General features: G+C 39.0%; 1 protein-coding gene across 1 annotated transcript in view; it reads right to left on the minus strand.

Moving 5' to 3' along the window:
- The window catches only part of LOC108045354, a 54,458-nt gene that overhangs the window by 23,372 nt on the left and 8,665 nt on the right, over positions 1–22,421 (minus strand). The window contains 4 exon segments of the mRNA XM_017124661.2: positions 2,698–3,237; positions 3,406–3,676; positions 4,295–4,480; positions 4,634–4,834. Coding sequence (XP_016980150.1) covers positions 2,698–3,237; positions 3,406–3,676; positions 4,295–4,480; positions 4,634–4,762 — 1,126 coding nt within the window. The 5' untranslated portion in view covers positions 4,763–4,834.

Genomic DNA, 22,421 nt, shown 5'->3' on the forward strand with positions numbered 1-22,421 from the left:
CGTGACACTTTTGGGAAAACATCTTGACAACAGGCCAATATTCAAGCATATTTTTGTAAAGATTCTAAATTTACAAAAAAAACATTCAACCAACACAATAATTGAAAAACACGCTAAAGCAAAGTTAAAAAAAGGACAAAAATATTTTAATTAAATCAAAGCTGTTATTCAATATAAATAAATCAAAAGCTTATGAAAATCTTCTAGTGCATAACGAAAAAATATAAATTCTTGACTAACATACTTTTGTGTTATATTCGAAACGTTTTAAAATGCACAATTTCCTTACCAATCTACATCCTCATTATTTTTGAATTTTCTCCGGGGAATGCATACCCCCGAATGTTCAGCCATGTCCAATGGGTGGCCATAAAAATTGTTTTCAACATATTTATGATTAAATTTCATGGCACCGAGTTTGTCTAGGAAACTTTCTGGGTGCTTTCTCTTAATTAGCGTGTGGCACATTATTCGCCGAACAGAGCTTAGAAATTTTATTACGCTGCCTGCCGCATTTAAATTTTCACGAACAGTAGCTAAGAGTCTATTAAATGGGACTTGTTGAAGACAAAAGTATCACTTGCAGTTCAATCATTTAATTATGAGTTTGCCATTGTGGGGCATTTGTCCCTTGTTTTTGTTCATTTGAGGGCATGATTCCAAGAAGTAATTCCGTGGATCCCGCCGATGAATCATAATGTCTGATGCTCTTTTCGCTTCAAACATTTACACAGCCGCATTCAGTCGAATTAATCACCATGAAGGGCCATCCATTATAGAAATGAGTCGCCGGTCCTTTTATCGAGCGGCTCCATTCAACAGTTTACCAAATGCAATTAAGTGAATAAAGGCAGAAAGTATCTTTAAGTTGGAATCCTTTCACCTGACGATGGTCCGCCCCAAAAAAAAAAAAAAAACAGAACACCCCGATTATCCATGTAACCCGTCAATGTCACCCGCCTCCTTTTTTGTTGGCCAAAATGAAAAAGGATTCAGGACAAACAGCGGGTAAATGTCGGACCTTTTTCGCTTTATACTCTTCATTTGCCACTTTTTAAGTTGATGTTTAATTTTCGTTTTGGGCTCCCTTCCGGCTCGTTTTTGTTGGCTCTTTGGTGCGGCCTTGACTTTTCCGTTTTATTATTTAAACCGAATTTAAAGCCCATTCTGAAGGCGATTTTATCCCATATCCTTCCTAATCTTTAATTCTTATACAGCTGACTGGAACAGCACACTAAAACTCTTTTAAGCAAATTAGTTTAACAGACACAACAAGTTTTTTAACACAATTTTCGGCTTAAATTGAATCATCTCTTAAAGTCAAGTTACGAAAGCTAATGCTCTAAGCTGATTCCCAATCGAATTAAGTTAAAAAGCTGTCTACAAAGAAGGTCGACTTGACCAACGTTTACTATCATTTTTAGTCATTGCCTTCTAAGCAAGCGGTTTAGTTTAATAACACTAGTTTTCAGGAAACAAAATCGGTAACTAAATACTTCTAGAACCTTTGCCTCAACTTATCGAAAATAGATTTTAAGAAGTTAAGTTTAAGAAGAACACCTTTCAGCTATCGGATACTAGGAAATAGTTGACATAGAAATGGTCAACATATAACAGAATATTGTTATTGGAGATTATTAAAGACTTAAATCACAAACACTATTGGTTTGCAATGGCTAAAGTTTGGGTCTCGAGAAAGTCAACATCTGTAAGCCAGTGTAATGGGTGTCCGGTGCTAAGTGCTTCGAACAGGACGAGAAGGACTTGGCTGCGCAGGACTTGTGTCTTGGCTTGTTGTCAGGTGCCACAAAACGGCCGCAATTGCATCAACGTGGCAGCCACAAAATCCGACAGGTGACTGCGGCCTCGTTAGTCGGAATCTGGAATCTGGAGTCGGTAGTTGGGAGTCTAGAGTCTGGAGTATGGAGTATGGAGTATGGAGTCTGGAGACCGGAGTGTGCCCCATGTCATTATGGCCGTAAAGTGTCACTTTGTGCCCGGAAAACAGTGCCAGGCGGGAGTCTTAATTAACCTGCCAGGCGATGGCCGTGCAGCATGCAAACAGTCAGCCCATTCTGCAATTGGGGTCACCACCCATGGCACGCACTTCCGACACACTTCGTGGCAGCTCCTCCTCCTCCTTCTCCTGCTCCACCCTGGGAAAAAGTGCACCCCTTTGTGGTCCCCTTTGCTGCCCAGTTACTAGATGACTAATTCCCTAATCAAGCGCCAGCCCCTGCAGAGCCTGCATTTCCGGAGCGATAAGCTAGATGGCCGAGATTTCAGTTTTCCGCTGCGGAAAAATCCGCATTGCGTGTGCTTTTAATTGCGCTTTACAACACTGTCAAGTGATAAGAAGCCACAGGGCGGATACTTAATCAGGAGAAAGTTATGTGAATCTAAAGTAGTTTTCTTTTAAAATGTAGTTCAGCATGCTTAGCCGCACTCAAGATAAGTTCGGGTAGGGCACTTTTCTATCTTCCCATGCATTTATTTAAAATAATATATTTTAAATATTTTTTAACTCTAAATGAAGATTTTTGTTGTACAAAATTATCATTTTTAATATAAATAGTAATAGGTATTTAAGAACTCTAAAATTTATCTTGATTCATAATCTTTGTGATTTCAAAGCTTGGATCAAAAGGCATTGCTACTCAATATCATCTGAAGTTAAAGTTTGTTGTAAAAACTCACCGAAATCGAAGGCTCTTTCGAGTATGACCGATCCGCGTTTCTCCTGCCGCTCCTGTCGCTCCTGCAGATCCTTGTTCTTCGAGGCTGCCAATTCGGCGGATGTGATGGTGCTCGAATTGTCCAATTGGACCTTAAGTGCTGGCGTTACCGCACAGCCGCCGAGTGCATATCCCTTCGGGTAGGTCGCCCCACAATTGTCCTCGCCATCGGGACCCGATCGAGGCACCTTGCCACTGCCATAAACGCACTCGCAACAGGCCAAGGTCACGTGTTTCTGGCCGGGATTGGTTTTTTGCTGCTGCTTTAGCTGCTGCTGTAGATTCTGCAGGCCCTCGGTGGAATGATCATGATGAAGACAACAGAACTTGAAGTGATCATCGTCGCCCAAGAAGAGCTCACAGCAATGCTCCGCCGGCGGTTTGGGCTGTTTCAAGGCCGGCTTCAGGTGCGTTTTCGAAGGTGGTGCGTACATATTCTGTCCGCCACCACCTGCGCCAACACCTGCTCCACCACCAGCTGCCCCACCAGCTGCCACACCTGCTCCACCACCACCACCACTGGCTATCCCACCAGCGCCACCAACACCTGCCCCACCGCCAGCTCCACCACCAGCTCCACCACCAGCGCCACCACCAGCTCCACAACCAGCTCCTCCACCTGCTCCACCACCTGCTGCAGCACCTCCTGGACCAGCACCCCCCGGACCACCACCTGTCCCACCAGCAACATGGGCATCCGGCAGGGTCAGGTCCAGGACACTGCCGCTGCTGCTGGAGCTGACGTTGGGCGCGAGGGTCACGGGTCCCAGCCCCAGGGCGTTCAGCCCATTGCTGCTCAGGGTCAGCGATCCTCGCGACCGGTTCCTTCGCAGCGAACCGACCCGGTTTGCGGGGTTGATTGTGAAACTTACATTTCGGTTGGCATAGAGGTCAATGCTGCTGCCACTGCCACTGCGGGTGCGCGGCTGAAAAGCGCGTTGCTGCAAAAGAGATAATGGCAAAATAATTATAAGCTTAATATAGATAATAGTTATAAGTAGCTTTAAAATATTACCTACTAAAAAACGGATATAAAGCTGTGATAAATAGCTAAAAATAAATGTTCGCGGCAACCTCAGATTGTAAAAGTACCAATTTAAGAATTAAAACTGGTTATTTACCTCTATTTCTATTTAAGCAAAGAACTTAAATTATATTTTCCAAAGTACAAAAGCAAATATAACTGTTACCTACAAAATATTAACATTGGTATTAAAAACTGAAGTAGGTCACCTTCCGCCCGATAAACTATCGATGGTTAATGTTAAGCTAACATTAAGTTTAACATAATCTGTAAGCAAGCCCAATGTTATTCATTCTTGGTATATGCATTGAATAAAGTGAACGTGTTTTGATAGAAAGTGAATAGAGTATTATGTATATAAACCTCTCACAAAACTTTAGTAATAAATTATAATTTTATTATTTAAAAAGAAGTAGCTTTCAATGAAATTAATTTGATATTTATTATATGCTTTTTTTAATGAAATTGGATTCAAATCAATATGATTTTAGTGATATTCCTTATGAAAATATATATGTTCCCTGCCATATCTCACCTGTGGGGAACTCTGCTGTGGTTGCAGCTGCTGCTGCTGCTGATTCTGGATCTGCTGGTAGTACTGCCGATCCGCACGATCGGATCGATCCCGTCGATCGCTGCGGTCGCCGCCGCTGTGACTCCGCATGCTGCCGCCGTACCGCTGCCGCTGTGGCTGCACGGGGCTGTTCTGGCGCGGAATCACCTGGAATAGTGCCGGGTGGAGGGGGAAGGGGGGAGGGGTGGTAAGGAAACAAACACATAATTATAATATCGTCTCATGAAATTTAAAGGACATGCGCGCGCAGGCGGAAACTTATCCAGAAAATGGGAGGGTCTCTCAGGGGCTAGGGGCTACCTTATCCTCCAGCAGATTGGCAAACAGCCCCACATGATCCTCGTCTTCGTTCATCATCGCAAAGAAGTTCTTAAACGTGTCCGGAAACGAGGCCGGAAACTGGCCACGAGCCTCCAACTTGGTATCCATGGCACTACAACTCTCTGTCCTTATTCTTCTTTACTTTTTTTTTTCTCACTTTCACTTTCTTTTTTTTTTCTTCTATGAAAACACATTTAATTTTTTTTTTTTTTTTGGTCCGTCGTCGATGCAGACCAAGTAACATGCAAGAAGAGAACAGTCATCGTGGGTTAGAGAGGGACAGCGAAAGCGATAGAGGGCAGGCGGAAATAGAATAATACAAAATGATATGCAACATAAAAGTCTTTAACTTTAATCTCAGGTGTGCTCATCCTCTGCAGATCCAAAAAACCCTATAATCATCACTATTATCATCACGACGACAGCCGGGAAATTCCGCTTTTCTTGGAAACATATTTGAACGAAATTCCTTTACTCAAATGCCATTTACAAAAGTGAAGATTTCAGAATATGGCTTTACAAAGTATTTCCTATTCGTATTTATAGAAAACGACAATTTGTACTAGGCAAACACATAATTAAGACCCACCCATAGGCGAAATTGAAATACATATAAAAAACTTTCTTTAAGAGAAACAGCTTTATATTTTCTTTATTTAAATGCAAATACGCCGCCGTCGCCAAAAAAAAAAATGTAAATTGCAAAGCCGGTTTAGTTCACAAAAATCCAGTTTGCTTTGTACAAACATTCATTCAGCAATCGCATCCATACCTTTTATAGGGTCGCTGTGATTAAGATTAAGGCCAATACCCAAGTTTCTAAGTTGTTGAACTTTAATTGAAAGCGAACTTCTTTCAAGCGCAACTCAAGGGTAAGTGAGTGGGTGGAAAATGGTGGGGAGGGGGAGGGGGTGGTGAAAATACTTAGCATACTTTTCGGCACCCCTTCATCCTCATCCCCGTCTGCCATCACCCATTCAACTTTCCTCTCATCTTGGTCTTTTCCTCCTCGCGCCTCCTCACACACTTTTTCCGAGCGGCTAAATTTGAAAAGTTATCAGACCGCCGCGGCCCGCAAAACTGATGTTAAAGTTGTTGACGTTCGAGGTGTCACTCCAATGTATATACATACATACATATTCCAACACATATATATACACCCCGGAAGAAATAAATATACCCCCATCTCGAGACTTACACGAAAAAAAACATGGGAAAAAAATTATTTTAATGGCGGTTTTTTCAGACTGGACACCAAACAACTTATTCAACTTTTATGCACTGCAAATGGACTAAACCCACCGCCACTTCTGTATAACAAAAAAAATACTCCCCCCCTCGGGCATGTAAATGTAAATGAAGTGCAGATGTGCGACCCAAACACAAAAAAAAAAAAGGAAACGAGAAATATTTTTACTTTGCAACTTTAGCGAAATTCGTCTGGCACAATTCAACGCGTCTCCGATTTTAGACACATTTTTTCAGAGTCAAAAAAGCAGTCAAAGTCAAAATTTAATAAATTATTACTTAAACCTAGGCAAATAAAAAATATATTAAAAGAACTACCTTTCTTACTCCTTAAATAGCACAAAAAATTATAAAAAGAAAAGAATTGCACAAATAAATAACATTGCGAAGAGAAAATAAATAGAATGGAGCTCAATTCATTATTCTTTGAGCATCCTTCACGGTAAACAGAATAATGAAATGTAAAACGCAACTCGAGGACAATATAAACGTACAAAATGTGAGTAAACTGAGAGGGCAAAATGTCAAGTTGTTGACAAGAAGGTAAATGCAGAACCTGAGTAAAAATAAAAAATATCAGTTATAGTAAGCCACTGGAAGTTAATACGAGGCAAGTAAACGCAGTGCAGAGTCCCTTAATAAAGAGACATCCACTGAGGAGTAACCAATTTAGTGACTCAACCAGTTGACTGGCATTCCTGGGCGTGACCATTATTCCATGTTGGCTTTATGGGCGGGCCCATTGCAGTCTAGACGGGAAAGCCAAGCCCAAGATGTTGTTCCTCATGGAGTTCATCGGTCGAGTTCAACAATTAAATGCAACAAATTATAGGACACTCGAACGGAATTACATTAGAACAAATTGCATTTCAAAAAGTAAAAATCATTTGCCATAATTTACAAACTGATTTGAGTGTTAAGCAATTAATTTGAATAAGATTTGAATTTAACCAAACGTCAAGCTTTGGCTTAAATAAAATATACATTAAAACTGTATTCTCTGTACACGTTGGCAAAACATTTTCGAGTGTATGGGGGAGAAGGTTGCCTAATGAGGGGATTTCCTAACCTAATCCGCTTTACAAAAGCGTTTGATCTAACCGCTGCCGGGCTATAATAACTAATATCCATAATGCCCTCTAATTTTCCACTGCAGCTCGAATTTGCTGCTAATTTGCAGTGGGAAAAGTTTTAGCGGATTGGGGGGTCCAGAAGCCCCCTTAAAAAATAAAAACTCCCCTCCGGCGTTTTGCGAGGCGTTGGCGGAAACCGTCCTCTTTCTCTCTCTTTCTCCTTTGCTATCTCACTCTCCCTCCTTTTTTTTACTGAAACATTCGTGGCTGTAAAACAACGAGAAAAAAGTTAGCCTCTTTCGTCAAGTCCCCAGCTCAACCATGTCAAGTGGGAACCTGGCCCAGACTCTCGCGTCGGGCTTATTAAAAAGTTGCGGACACAGTGAATGGCTCTTGGGGGAGCGTATGTGGGTACACAGAGAGAAATTTGTGGCCTTGTTACAACATATGTTAAGCCTAGCATATGAACGCGTTTACGGCTTTAGAGAAGTGTTAAAAACTATAACCTTTTGTAAAAAATGTTAAACAAACTAGTCCGACAATTATCAAAACTATCCTCTCATTACGAATTTTTGATATCAAAATACAAAATTAATCCATATAATCTCAAACAAATTATCAATTATTGGAGTATACGTGATTTTTCATATGAAAATTACATGAACAAATTGTAGAATAATATTTCTGTTCCTATTTCTCTGTGTAAAAAATACTGTGATAAGGGGATAGGTTTGGTCGTTTTGCAAAAGCGTTTAGTGTCCCCAGATGATTGTACGGAAACAAGGACAGCGTTTCAGAAAAATATATGAGCATACCTTAGATGCACCGCCGTCCTGCCTCCATGGCCTAGAATCCCAGGATCGCATATCCCTGCTGCCTTTTTAATTAGCAAGCCAAATGTAAATTCGCCCAAACGAAGGAGAAGACTTTTAGTAGAAGGCTAGCAGCAACATATTATTCTCTGTCTTATGGTTTATTCAGTCGCTTATATATTAAATGAATGTGGAGTTGAAGGCACGAGAACATGGCTACAAGAGTTTATTGGGCCAAAAAGGTAACGAAACCCCAATTTTAGTCGGAAATTGCAGTCCTCCTACTCACCTATCCAGCTTTTTGTTTGTGCATACAGTTGCGGTTAAAACGGTAGTGACACTTGGCACTGTAGTATTTTTAATTATGACAATTAGTCATATCTCGGAAAAAGTCGTAAAATGTTGTAAAAAGTTAAATATGTAATTGGTAGAGCATAATAACCAAACCGCAGCAAAGACTGATACAAGTTTTAATTAAAAGCACATGTACAAATTTCCTTAATTAATATAAACAAGAAAGGAAAGCTAACTTCGGGCGGAGCCGAAGTTGATATACCCTTGCAGAATACTCTGTAAATTATATTCTCCAAAATTATTCATATGATGCATTCTTAATACTCATAAAAAATCCCAACTTTCTAACTTTAAAAACACAAAAGTTATGGCATTTCCAATCGTTCAGTTATATGGCAGCTATAGGATATAGTCGGCCGATCCTTATGAAATTTGGAAGGTCGGATTGGCTGGCCAAATATAACACCCATAGAAAATGCCAACTTCCTAACTTTACAAACACCAAAGTTATGGCATTTCCGATCAATCAGTTATATGGCAGCTATAGGATATAGTCGCCCGATCCTTATGAAATTCGGCATGTCGGATTGATTAGCCAAATACAAAACCCATAGAAAATCCCAACTTCCTAACTTTACAAACACCAAAGTTATGGCATTTCCGATCGTTCAGTTATATGGCAGCTATAGGATATAGTCGGCCGATCCCGGCCGTTCCGACTTATATACTGCGTGCAAAGGAAAGAAGGGTGTGTGCAAAGTTTCAATTCGAAATCTTTAAAACTGAGAGACTAGTTCGCGTAGAAACAGACAGACGGACAGACAGACGGACAGACAGACGGACAGACGGACAGACGGACAGACGGACAGACGGACAGACGGACAGACGGACATGGCTATATCAACTCAGGAGGTGATCCTGATCAAGAATATATATACTTTATAGGGTCGGAGATGTCTCCTTCACTGCGTTGCACACTTTTGACCAAAATTATAATACCCTCTGCAAGGGTATAAAAAATCAGAATGCTGGAAGGACAAGGTTATTTGATACCATTGCTTGTATAATTTAAATGAAGTGAAAACTGTATTTAAATAATAATTTGAGATATTATCTTGCTACTGCATAACAAAAATGTATATTTGTTAAGCAAAATACTGTTTAAAAATGTTATTGAAGTTACTTTAAAACTTTACAATGGTCTTTTATACTAACAGCACTAAGGGTCGGTTTTTGGTGTCCTTTTCAAAGTCCTAGACAACTAACTATCTGCCCGAAAAAGTTAACGACCAGATAAACTTGTCGTAAAAGCAAATCGGTTTTCTCGACATCGGTGATTTATTTGAACAAGTGCTGTTAACCATAGAATTGAAGCTCAAACAAAGGGTTGCTTTGATTGAATCTTTTTGATCTAACTTCTTATATCAGCTATCATTTTGTCGAGCCGAAAAAAAAGGTTAAAGTTAGCTCTCACATTAACGCTTTTCTAAGCAGCAACTTTATCTATCCGATAAATTTTGACAGTAAGAAACCTGTTTCTGGTTTTATATAATCAATGTAAGCTTCTGTTATTCGCTGGAGAGAAATAAAAATATCTTAAAATCCTGTGTAGTACGGATTTAACCGCAGCTGTATGCCTATGTGTATGAATTTATGGCCTGCCCAAATAGGTATGCTACAAAACGCCAAATGAACCACAGCCTGCGGCGCGAGAGAGGTGAATGAGGGGTGAGGAAGGGAGGAAAGGAGGAAGGGGGCGGAAGATGGGCTGAAGAAAGTGGGAGGGGAACGGCGTGTGATGTGAGCCAATTGAGGGCTCCTAGAACAAGGGCAGTCATATGAAACGATGGCAAAGGTGGGGCCAAGATGTTGCAGCGGTCGCTTTTTGGAGGTTAAGTACCTGCCAGATTCAGGGCCGAAATGAGGTGGTTGCGGGTCTTGCGGGAATGTGAAGACCTTTGACTAAGGTCAATGCAAATGCAGCATTCGGTGGCTAGCATATTAATTGGAATTGAATAGTCACATCACAATCATTAGCTAGCGAATAAAAACGATTGAGACAGCATTTTGACACAAATGAGTTTTGGTTATTAAAAGAGTAAAAAACTTTATGACAAGATCTCAAGTATGAAAAACACTTATTTTTTCCGGATTTTATGCCTGGGAAATATCAAGAACTATATAAAGAAAAATTGTATTAAAATTCCAGCCCATCCGCATTGTGAATTTATAACTGTGCCCAATAAAAGCAAACTATTAAAAAAGTTCATTGACATACTCAACTGCAATTCCTCGAATACCCATTCCCCTTTATAATTTCACGGTTTGTCAATCAATTCTAGTGGCAAATAAACCACCGCTCTTTCAGTTTTTTACTTCTGACTTCCCAACCATTTCCCAGCACTTGAGAATTGCGAGTGTGTGTGCACAACACTAGAGGTTTGTCTATTTTATTTTAATTTTTCCACTGCTAAAATACCTATAAAAGTTTCAGCTTAAATAAACTTAAATAGACTAAAATAAAAGCTAAAGTCAAATCAAAATTTTAAGGATCTTCTCTGGAGAAGTAAAATAAAATAGACTTGTTGACATATTATGTTACAATAAAATATTAATACAGGACACTCCAAAATACAGGACACTCCGAAATACTGGACACTTTAAGACGAAAATCTTACTTGTTTTAAATTTGATCAAAGCCATTTGAAAGCTATGATTAAAGTTTACAAATAATTTGTAGATTTTTTTCATAACAAATTTGTTGGAAATTTTCTGTGATTTAAAACGAGTATAGTTGATTTTTTGGTACTGTTGTCAATTCCACAGGGATCACTTGACTTTTGGCCATCCCCAAACCCAAGAAAACTTCACCCAATTTTTTCAACTCACTCCCCGCAGTATTTCTCATTTTCGTATCGAAACTTTTTGCTGATTGTTTGCATAGGTCGCGAAAGTATGCGAATTTCTTGAAGGAACGAACCCATCTGTAGCTGATAATTTATACCAAACTGACCCAAAATCGAGAGGTCGCAAAGGAATGTCTTCGAGTGGATGGACGAAAAAAAAGGCACTGGACGTGGAGTGGTACTTGGACATTGGACAGTGGACAGTGGACGTTGCGCTGGGCAACAAACTAACACAAAACATAAAACTGGCCAAAAGGAACCAGAAATAAATAAAAGGGCGCATGAAATTGGATTTGCACAACTACAACGCATGACGAGAAAGTGGACAAAGTGGGTGAAAGTGTGGGGGAAAGTGCGGGGAAAATGAATGGGCTCCATCGAAATGAATGAAATGAATGAATGGGGCAAAGGGAGCAGACAGCAGGGCCCGAGCCTTATAAATGTTTAAGCAAAACCTCTTCCCGCCGCCTTTTCATATCCCCCGAAAGAGAAAAGCAGGCAAAAAATTATGGAGAAGAAAAAGAATAACAGAAAAGAACAAACAGCTCTACGCACACATTCCCTCCATTCTACACAAGAAAAAATCGAATGGAAAACAAAATCTAAATTGTCTTTAATTATATATTTTATAAAAATATTTTTCTGATTATTGGGTTTTGGTATAATCCAAAAATTTTTGTCTACTTGAATATTAAATTGATTTTATCTCTGTCTAATAATAACTACTCTGATTTTAAACTATTAAGATTGGAATATCCTTCATTAATTCAATGAGTTGTTCATGTAAAACATCATGCTTTTGCAATTAAGTTAATTGCATTTTTTTATCATAAACTTTAAGCCCTGTAGTTGAAGTATATAGTATAATAAGTATTTTTTTAAAGTGCTTCCTCGCATACCCCAGCTTTTCTATGAATTTGTGTCTTTTTTTTACATTTGCTCGTCATTCGTCTAGGAAAAAGAGCTCGAGAACTGGGAGGTGGATATTTATCCAGGGAAAAGGCCACTTGCGGCTTGTTGATCTAGCTGTTAAGGCGTTTGTAATGACAGGGATAAAGTTTTATGACAACAGCCACCGGGCAGTGAAACTTTGGCTTTCACCTTCTACTGATTTCTCGGTTCATCGTCATATCCAAGGCGACTCCGTGCCATATCCTTAACCCACCCACATAATCCAGATGCTTCTCGTAGGTAGAACTGAAGGCCTGCAGCCAACAGAGCAATCAACGAATCTTTTATACAAAAATATTCAAGTTGCGAGTCAAACGAACTGCAGGAGTTAACTTTTTGGTGCCCAGCAATCGAGATGAGTAAATAAACAGTCTACGAAATGGGTTCAATGTCAAGTGGGCAGCTAGGAAAAAGTCATTTTAAGCAAATACACATCCATGATATTAAATTGAAAAAGTGCAGTGGTACGGCAACTGAACCTTTGACACAAATTCCATTTAAAATAAGTTTTTAATAAATGCGAATGTTTATTAGTTCAGTATTATGTTGACTCTGCCCACACGTTGTATGAGCTATTTTTTTAAACAACCATTTGGCCATTTATTGAAATATTTTTGGTTTGCTCATATTGTTGATTTTATAAAAATACGGCTTAAGTTTTAATACATCAACTACGAGCGCTTAAATAAAGACAAGGTTCCCATTAAATTGCCATTATTTGTTGCAATTTACAACATTTGTTGCAATCATTTTGCCGAAGCCCCAATTATATTTTCCATTGTGCAATTTTGCCAACAATGCTTCTGCTTTTAACAAAGGATAAACAAAAGGAGGCAACGAATATTTCCCAGAATCAAATGCAATAAATCAAGTAAGGACCATTATAATGGGAGTTTCTGATGGAGTATCTAAGTACTGCCGATTGGCCTGAGAATAATAATTTTATTGTTGAGTGGCAGAAAACATGCAAACGATGTCAAATGGACTCCAAATAAATTGGCAAATGAAATAATAATGTCACCGATGGCCCGGGAAGTAGCCACTCGCATTTGTATTATTTTATTGATGCTTTCCGTTTGATGGCTGCAAAACTGCCTTTCCCGATGGTGACCCCAAAGCGATGTGCCGACGGCATCAAGTGGGTCACCAGGACTAAAAATAGTTTAAACGGACGCAAAACTTTGTACCGGATCTTCCGATGTCAGAGGTCAAATCAAGCTTAACCTTTGCTCCATTAAATTCAAGATATCAATTGACAATTATTCATTTATCTGTTCAATTCACAGGTACATAGTTCAATGAAAATAAATTGCAAACTTAACTCGAATCTCTGTTAAAGACTAAAAGATGGGAAAGGATCGACCGTAAATAGGTGCTTTCCCACTTGCAACCTTTGACCCCCTGAAGCATCTTTTAAAGCACTTTCCTCATTTTGCATTTACCAATCAGCCCGCCAACCAATTCCAATTAATCAGACGCTAATTGGTGGCCATTGCCGCTATTAATTGATTCCACTACAGACACTTCGGTTTCGATGGGGCGCATTAAGATGCCTTTGGATGTAATTGAACACATGGACGGGGATGCGAAAAGTCAGTGAGGGATGATAATTTGCTATGCAGCTTCAATGGCTTCACAGGAGTTAATTGGACGATTGAACTTTAACGCATATTAACAATATCCAATCCTTTGATATATACTTGAGTTTCTATTTCATTAAACCTGACAATCCGTGTCTTGTAAATTATTCCAATATTCAAAACTACCAAGCCAAAAATGTGATATTGAATCTATATATTATAATTCCCAATAAATAAGGTAAAACATTGAATTAAGTTATGCATTCAAGTTTTGAGTGCCCAACATTTCATTAAGAATTCATTTACCAAAATGCAAATAAATATGCCAATAATTACAGCTTTTGATATTAATTTCCTCATTAAACTCATTATGCCCTATATCATATGGCTCACAGAGGAAATAAAATTACTACTTTGTTGTTTCTTTACATATATCACATATAGCTGCCACAGGAGTGATAGGAAACTGTATCGGAAAATCGCCCTAGATTTATAGTTCTTAAGCATCGTAATCGAAATAATGAACATTTAATTTTTGAAACAGCAGCAAGGTTATTTTCGGCCTATTTTAATTTCAATGTACATTTACAAGGAATTGTTTCCACCTGTTGTGCAATTGTTTGGCGAAAACCTGCTGCTTGCTAAGTGAAAATGAATGCCAAACAAAATAAAACCAGGTTGAAAGTCAAAGGAGAACTGCATTGAAGGGATAAAATGTTAAACACAATGGAACAATGGAAAAACCCGAGTGCAAGGAAGCTACAAAGAATCCGGGGAACCCCATTGCGATAAATCACGGCGCACACTGACCGATCGGATCAGACTGCAATGGATACCAATGGATACCGATACCGATACCATTCCCCCAAAGGCATTTTTTTCTACCATCTTAATGCATTCCAGACACGGCTGATTGACTGCCGAGCACATTGAATAATCCAAAAGAGCGACGGCGAACACAAAAGCAGCCAAAGTGTTGATTGTAAAATGTATTCCCTTCCATCGGGATGGCGGATGGCGGATGGGTGTCGATGGGGGAACCTGGCTGGGAATGGAGGGTGCCACCTTTACTATATGCCCCCCATCCAGAGCCAAAGTCGAAGGGGTGATAAGTGGGGTGTGTAATCAGTTGTCAGGCATCTGTCAGGGCATTGGTGCCCCATCCAAAAGCCAAGAGCTGTCAGCCGAGGGCTTCATCACTGTCAACTTGGCTGGACGGATCATTATCGCCACGTTCCCGCCGCCGATTTCTATGCCAAATGCGAAATTGTATTTATTGGCCACCTTCAAGATATCCCAGAGATAATGGGTTTATCTGGTAGAGATTTTGATGTAACAAAGGTCAACGAGTGGGAGGAGATGTTTTTCACTTATGGAAAAAATGGGAATTAGCTTTGGTTTTGCTTTCAAGAAATTTTAAAAATAGAAAAAAAGTAGCATTAATAACGTTAGGGATAATGAACAAATTCTTAGAAATTCTGTTGAATCATTACAGGAAACTATTCAAAACTGTAGGAGTTAAAGGGTGTTTTTTTTTTTTTTTAATTCCTTACTGCCACAGACGCTCATTTCGGAAGCTCAGAATATTTTTAATTAAAATTATTTTCACATAATAAAGTGAGGCAGTTGAAGAGGCCACTGCTGGGGGAATATCGAGGGAGCGGAGTGGTGCAGAAGGTAGGTGAAACATTTCAAGCGACTGTCATGCTGGCGTGCCACTTCATTTGTACTGTTTGCCACCCACTTCCTCTCTTGCCACCACCGCCACCACCACCCACAACCACCCATCGGCATTTAAATACCAACAACATCAGCCACGTTGCATTTTAGCTCCGACTCACGGCTTACTTTTATTGCACGCAACAATTTCGTGCAATTTTCCTCAGCGTACACTGAGAAAACCAATTGGCTTTTGTGAGATTTTTAATTTTTGATGTGATTCCAAAAACATTCAGTTCAAAGAACTAATCAAAATACATTTTATCATACATATCTTACATACTCTTGAAAAATGTATTTTTTAAAAATTATAAATGCAATGGTTTCAGTTTGGACAAGACTTTAAAACTAAATAAATGTCTTTTGGACCTATGTTAGAATTTCTTTAACAATCATTTCTTGGGGATTACGATTCCAATTGTGGTTGCAAGTTGATTGGATATTATTTATAATAATAATTTTAATAGACTTACAGAGTTAGAGGCTGCGCCCACTTCACTCAAAGCCCTTTTTGTCATTGTGTAAAAGATGGCAGCCGAAGGATGCCGACAGCATGCCTGGACGCCTTCCTTTTGAGGTAGGAAAAGTGGGGTTTAGCAATGGAAATGTGGCTACCAGGCCTCGCTCCTTAAAAATCAACTTAGCCGCAATGCGCCTGCAGGTGCTTCGCATTGTGCCATTGCCAGGACGAAGCCAGGACGAAGCCAAGGATGCGGCAGATGGCTGCCTTCCTGCTGCTGTTTTGATCCACCAAGTGCGTTGAGCCCGGGACAGTGACACTGGGAAAAGCCAGAAGGACCAGCGACAGCATCCGGAAACGGTTCATGCAAATGATCCAGCCCTTGAGGGCCTACCAACTGAACACTGCCGACTTCAGTGCACCAAACAAAAATAATAAAACAAAGTAAATGGACTTTTAACAGTCAAAAAGTGCAGTTGATTTGGAGGGTGTGGCAAATATTAAAGTTACATTTTAATTGGTTTTTTATTTCAAGACATTGCCAGAGGATTCCAATGCATTTCAAGGGATTTTAAATTTAAAACAATTTAAAACAAAGTAAAACAAAGAATTTTCCTTGCCGGAATCTTTGATAGCTGTTGAATTTTTTTTAAATTGAATAGTTAATAAAAACGTTGGAATGGCTTTAAAGTAACATAATATTGGATAAACCTGATATCTTATGCTGAGACACAGATTGCAGTCAGCTCGAGCTAAAGTCATTTAATATATAATGTATATGAGGGATAAAATATGTATCTCAAATGGGAGTCGCATCCATTAGTCCGCTTTTTGATTGGTTGCTTTTGGTCCACAAATGATTTTATATTATTACTTTGCATGACAGACATTAAACATTATTACACTTTTACTTTAGCTTGTTTTTCACTCGCTTCTGCTGTCCCTGTCAAAAATTGGGTCATTAATCACCATTAAACTAGACCAATGCGACGCCTACGGGTTTTTCTTTGCTTTTCCACGAGTACAGTGACTTAAAATCGTATTAATCGGATATTGAAGGACTAAAGGGATTTGCGAACTATGATTTATCGCCCACTGTACCGCTGTTGGTCATCATTTTTGGCCATCTGACAATCACCCACACTCCCTTTGTTTGCCTATCTTGCCAAAAACATATTTCCGCACTTAACATTGGCATTTGAATGCAAACTGATTATTATCCTAAAATTTGATAATTTACAAAACATGTACACATGCCAGAGCAGAGAAATATTATTGCCAATTACAAGTATTTACAACACGAGATGAATGGCTTGTAATTTGTCAATTTCATTTGGCGAATCTGATAGTGTTAGCACAGGTGAAAGGCGGCTATCCAGCAATTTTCTTGGGAATTTCAGACTTTGAAACCATTATTGAATTAATAATTTGCTAAATTATAAGAAATCAAATTCTTACAAAAAGAATGCTTGATTGGCATAATTTTTGAGGGCAACTGAAATGTCTTTCAGCTTATCATATTAAAATGCAATTTTTAGCACTTTTTGCAGGTAAAAGAAAACAGAACATTAAACTTTTCATAAGTTTTTAATAAGTGTATAGTTCGTACTGCGCATTTGTACTTTCTTAAAAATATAAAGAAGCAACATGTCAAAAGAATTTAGTTTCGAAAGTGCCAAAAAAACATACTGTCTCAGGAGTTCTGAACTTTTTCAAACGAGAACTATAATTTCGAAATGTAAAAAAAAGGCCACTCACTCGACTTGACTTTGTTTTTTCCTATTTTTTAAGCTTTAAGCGCTAAGCCAGACACAATATCAACTGGCTGGGAGAAAGTAACTTTAATTATTGATTTTTATTCGGGTGCCGCAGGACGAGGCAAGTCGGAGAGGAGGTCGAAAGACGTGGACAAGGCGGTTAAGTATGTTGGCTGATGTATCTGGGTGCGTGCTGCCTGGCGACACATTTTTATTATAGTGCTGCTCTACCTTAATTACATTAAATCGATATTGCCCGTGTGTGCCAGCGAACTGAAGCTGCAAATGGAGTCCCAAGGAAAGGAGCTTAGCCACAAAAAAGATAATGTAAGAGTAGGAAAAAACGAGAGTAGAAGCTAACTTTGGCAAGGTGACGTTTTAATACCCTACTTTAAGAAAATGAGTGAGTTTGGCTGGATCACTATTTTATAGTCATCAGCGTACACTAAGCGAATATACTGTGTATAAGCATAGGGTTATATGAATGTCAACTTAAGAAATGGCTTCCTAACAGAATAAAACCCATGAGGATTAGACCAAAAACAAAGAGATATACCCATAAGTTTTTGAAAACAACTATTATAGCACGCTATAGGATATAGATGTCCAATCAAACTTGATCTGCGTACACATATGATAAGAAGATAGCTTTTAAGCTGTCGAAAATGTATATATGCCCCATGCAAGGGTATAAAACAAGGAAAAACCTGTCCTCCATTAGGCTGTCTTTGTGCGCATTTCATACTCCCACACTCATATTTAATTCAGATGGCAGGCCACCAGCCAAAATGCTCTTGTTGATTAGTTTAAACGCTTTTGTGAAGTCCTCGCACCCCCCACCCCCACCCCCACCCATCGACCAAAACATCAATTTTGGGCAGGCAGAATTGTAAATGGCGAAAAGGTAGGTAGGTGGCCAGTGGAATTTGAATAGGCCCCAATTAAAATTGGGAGAGGCCTGCGAGGATTGCGAGGCGGACTTGGCATAAACAAAATAAACAATGGGCCGTAAATAATACGCTGAATCTGGCCAAATCAACCGATGCACAGATTTTAATCGAATTTTCTGCAAGTGCCTGTCAAAAGTTCTCACTCAAAAATGTTAGTTTCGACTAACATTCGAGGCTTGTTTGTGAACGGTAGCCACACATGCCCATGTAATTGGGCCTTGATTGAGTTATTTTATTGTAATAAATATTGATTCGCGGACTGGCCAAGTGGTTAACCAATTAATTGGACTTTGGCTGCGGTTCCTTTCAATTTATGCATCACGATGGCAGCTAGGTATTGTCTGGAACTGACAGCATAACATTTCATAATTACACGAGTTCCTACGAAATTTTCAGGGGTTTTAGACAGCACACGTTATGTTCTTCTCATTACGCTGTGAAATGCAGTTGGCAGTATAGACACATCCACATCTCAAATCCATATCTATATGGTTTTCCAGCCATTAGAGATCTGATTTCTTTTTTCCGCATCACTGCAGTTGCTGTCACAGGAAATTCACTCTCTTACTTACGATTTGACACTGCCGTTGGGCCCACGCATTTTAATTTGTTCCCTGTCACACTCGTTTTTCAATTTGCAGTCAAAGCAAATCTGCGAAACAGGTGTAAAAATGATTTTAATTGAGGCGAAACTGGCATTTATCAACTGAATTCGCAGCTAATGGCTGTTCATCTTGACAGCACGGAAAGGATTCATTATCGCACTGACTGATGATTCTGTAATTGATTTCAGGCCCCGAATATCCTATCATTTTGTCGCCTGAATTCCCTCGGAATTGTCATTTAGTTGGGTCTAAATTTAGAAATTTTTTTCAAAACTGCATTAGTTAGTACTTTATCAGTAAAACCAAGAACCCTTAAGAACTTTACTTTCTACTAGTTGTTAGTTAACTCCAGAATCCGTTTCTTTGTTTCCATCAATCTATAAAAATACTCGAATATTTTTACTAGTTACCAATAAGAATAATACAGTAAAACATCAAGTTAATTTGCTCAAAGCCTCACACTCTGTTTACACACAAACCTAATTACCATATATTAAAATAAATTATTTTTAAGCACGTTTATTAACTGCTTATTAAGCAAAGTGTGATTGAAAATGAACCCGAATCGCATGGGCTGTTATTATGACCTAAGCCCCGACGGATTCAATGAGTCACTACGATATTTTTGGGCCATTCACGGCTGAATTTTTGTCAGCTACTATTTTATTTTTATTCGAGGGTTAAAGCGCGTAATTAGTCGAACCGTGTTTTCATATTTGCCTGGGGCAAATATTGGCCCAATACCACTTTATCCCCCAGCTGGAAGCCACTTTACTACGGGAAGGTTAACAAAATCCCCATCCACAATTTCCCCCACTCCACTCGATTTTCCTCCCAAGTTGCGCGAGTTTTGTTTTGTTTCCAGCAACTAAAATCTAGAGTTCGAGTCGGAGAATAGGTTACATGTGTCACCCACATCCCCATAGTCCATAGCCCATAGTCCATAGCCCATAGTCCATAGCCCGTAACCCGTAACCCGAATCGTAGCCTTCCCACTTCCATTGAGCACTCGAGTTTCTGGTTTAGATAAAATGCCTGCCTGACTGCCAAAAGATAAGATATACACACAATACACAAACCATTGCCTTTCCCAGCGCACGAGTGGTTCCACCTACACTGCCTAAATAAAGGATTATTTTTTCGAAACTTATAATCAAGGGAAAGAAATTAATTAGACTAAATAAGAGCTGTCAAAAATACATTATTTTTATTTTGACTACTTTTTGAGAAGGATTCACCATTTAAATGTATAGAAGATAAAGTAATAATATACTATTTATGATGCGACAAAACTTTAAAATTGCTCTTATGATAAAAATTATCACTTGCAAAATTATCTAACAATTATATGTGCAAAATACTATTGCACACTTCCACAAGGTTTCTTGAATGAATTAAAGTCACAAAAGATTTTATTTAAGATCTTAAGCGATTTAAATGAATTAGATTTTGTCGTTTTCTTTTTCAGAAATTGTATCCATGGCTATATTCTTAGTAGGTATTTGTTTTAGTGGTGCTTTTGGGCCTCAACAAATCGACAAACGAAAATGTTATGCCACAATAAAGATGGAGTTCTCCGCCCGGCGAAGAGGTGTTGATGGAAGCGATGTACTTGAGCGATTTGGCTTGGCGGGGGGTTCGAAGATTCGGAGGATGGGGCAGCGAAGTTACAAGGATGCTGCGGTCCAAGGACCTTCATAATTAGTTTGACAATACGGGGGCGATGGACTTAAGTGGGTTCCATTTAAGCGCTGCTTGCTGAAACACTCTTATCGCCGATCAGCAGCGGCATTTTCAATTGTATCGGCGGGTGGCAAAATCGAAATGTGTGTTGATTGAGCCCATTAAGTATACGCTCCGTTGGCCCCCGATTAATTATGAACAACAAGGGCCCCCGGAAATGGCCAAGTGCCACAGCGGGAAAGTACCTTCAACAGTTCGAGGGCTTAATTTTATGATTGATTAATCTATAAATATTAGATCAATAACAGAAGGCAGCAGGCATCGAAAAGCGAAAAGCAAAAGGCAAAAATGTCTGGAAATCTTTCAATTTTATAGCATACTATATACCTGCGCTGCAAGTCCATTTAAATGTCAATAAATATATCCAGCGAAGCTATCCCCGGCCACTTGGCCCCTGAAGAAAAGCTGGCCCCCATCATTCGAGTGCATTGACTTCGACGCCTTAATGGCTTTTTGAGTCGACTCGACTCGAGTCGAGTTGAGTTGAATTCTTTCTTGTGTTTATTTCAGCAGACGGCGCTAGGTGGAAAATGGCAGTGGAAAATGGTGGAAAACGCTCAACAACAGCACACATGAACGCGCTTATTCGACAGACAGGCGAATAACAATAAGCAAAACACACGCATCACAAAATTCTGGGCCAAAATGGGACAAAAAAATTCCCAAAAAAAATGGTACAGTGAGGGAAAACCTTATTAACTATTACCTTTGGCTGAAGAATCTTGAGAACATTTAAATCTGTAATGCCACGATTGGAAATTGTATAACGATTTCAAAAAATTAACATATTTCAACATTTAACCATCGGGTTTTTTTAATAAATAACCGAAACTCAAATTGTATGTTTTTTCAAGCTTTTTTTCTTAATGTGGCAAAAAAAGATACAGAGTTTTGTCATTTCTCAAAAATCAATTATTACACGCAAAACCAATTTGAAGATCCAAGCGCACAAAAAAAAAAAAGAAAAATAAATCTCACTCAAAAATTCGCTTTGCCCGCTGTGATTGACAAACTGAATCCGCCTTATTCGACGCTTGACTTGACTGCATATGGATTGGCCTATTAAATGGCACAGGTGTGGGTTCTCTGGATGGTTTTTGTGGGTGGTCCTGGTATTTCGTTATTTCGTATTACGTTGTTTCGGTATTTGTTATTGTGGCCAGGACACGCACGCCAAGTCAAATTGGCTCATTTATCTTATTTCACTTTGCTCAGTTGTTCGAAGGAAATGTTTTTAAGCAAGCGGTTTCAGGGGGTGGCTCCTGGTTTTAATGACCTCACAGAGAGCATACTAATTTGTTCACAGCTCCATCGGCCATATAAATCCATGAACCAGATTCAAATCTTTCTTTAGGCAAATAATCTTAAAGAAGAAATACATTAAATGTATGCAGGACATGGTATAAGCATGTATAAGCCCGAAACTTTTGCAGTTAATATAAAATAATATAGAATATAATATTTCTGGCAGCTTTTTATTATTTTCAAAATTCTAACAATTTTATTTCAGTCCTAAGACGATTGGATTTGAATTACATTAGAATTGTTTGTCTTGGCCTTACTTTTAGTTTGAAATTCATACGCACAGATTTATTTGATGATGTTTGTTTTATTTGTTCGTCCATTTGAGTTGAAAGTTTGTGTTTGACTTGAAAATCGCACACTTGTT

This window comes from Drosophila rhopaloa, unplaced genomic scaffold, assembly GCF_018152115.1.
Source record: "Drosophila rhopaloa isolate 14029-0021.01 unplaced genomic scaffold, ASM1815211v1 contig_3, whole genome shotgun sequence".
Classification (NCBI taxonomy): domain Eukaryota; kingdom Metazoa; phylum Arthropoda; class Insecta; order Diptera; family Drosophilidae; genus Drosophila; species Drosophila rhopaloa.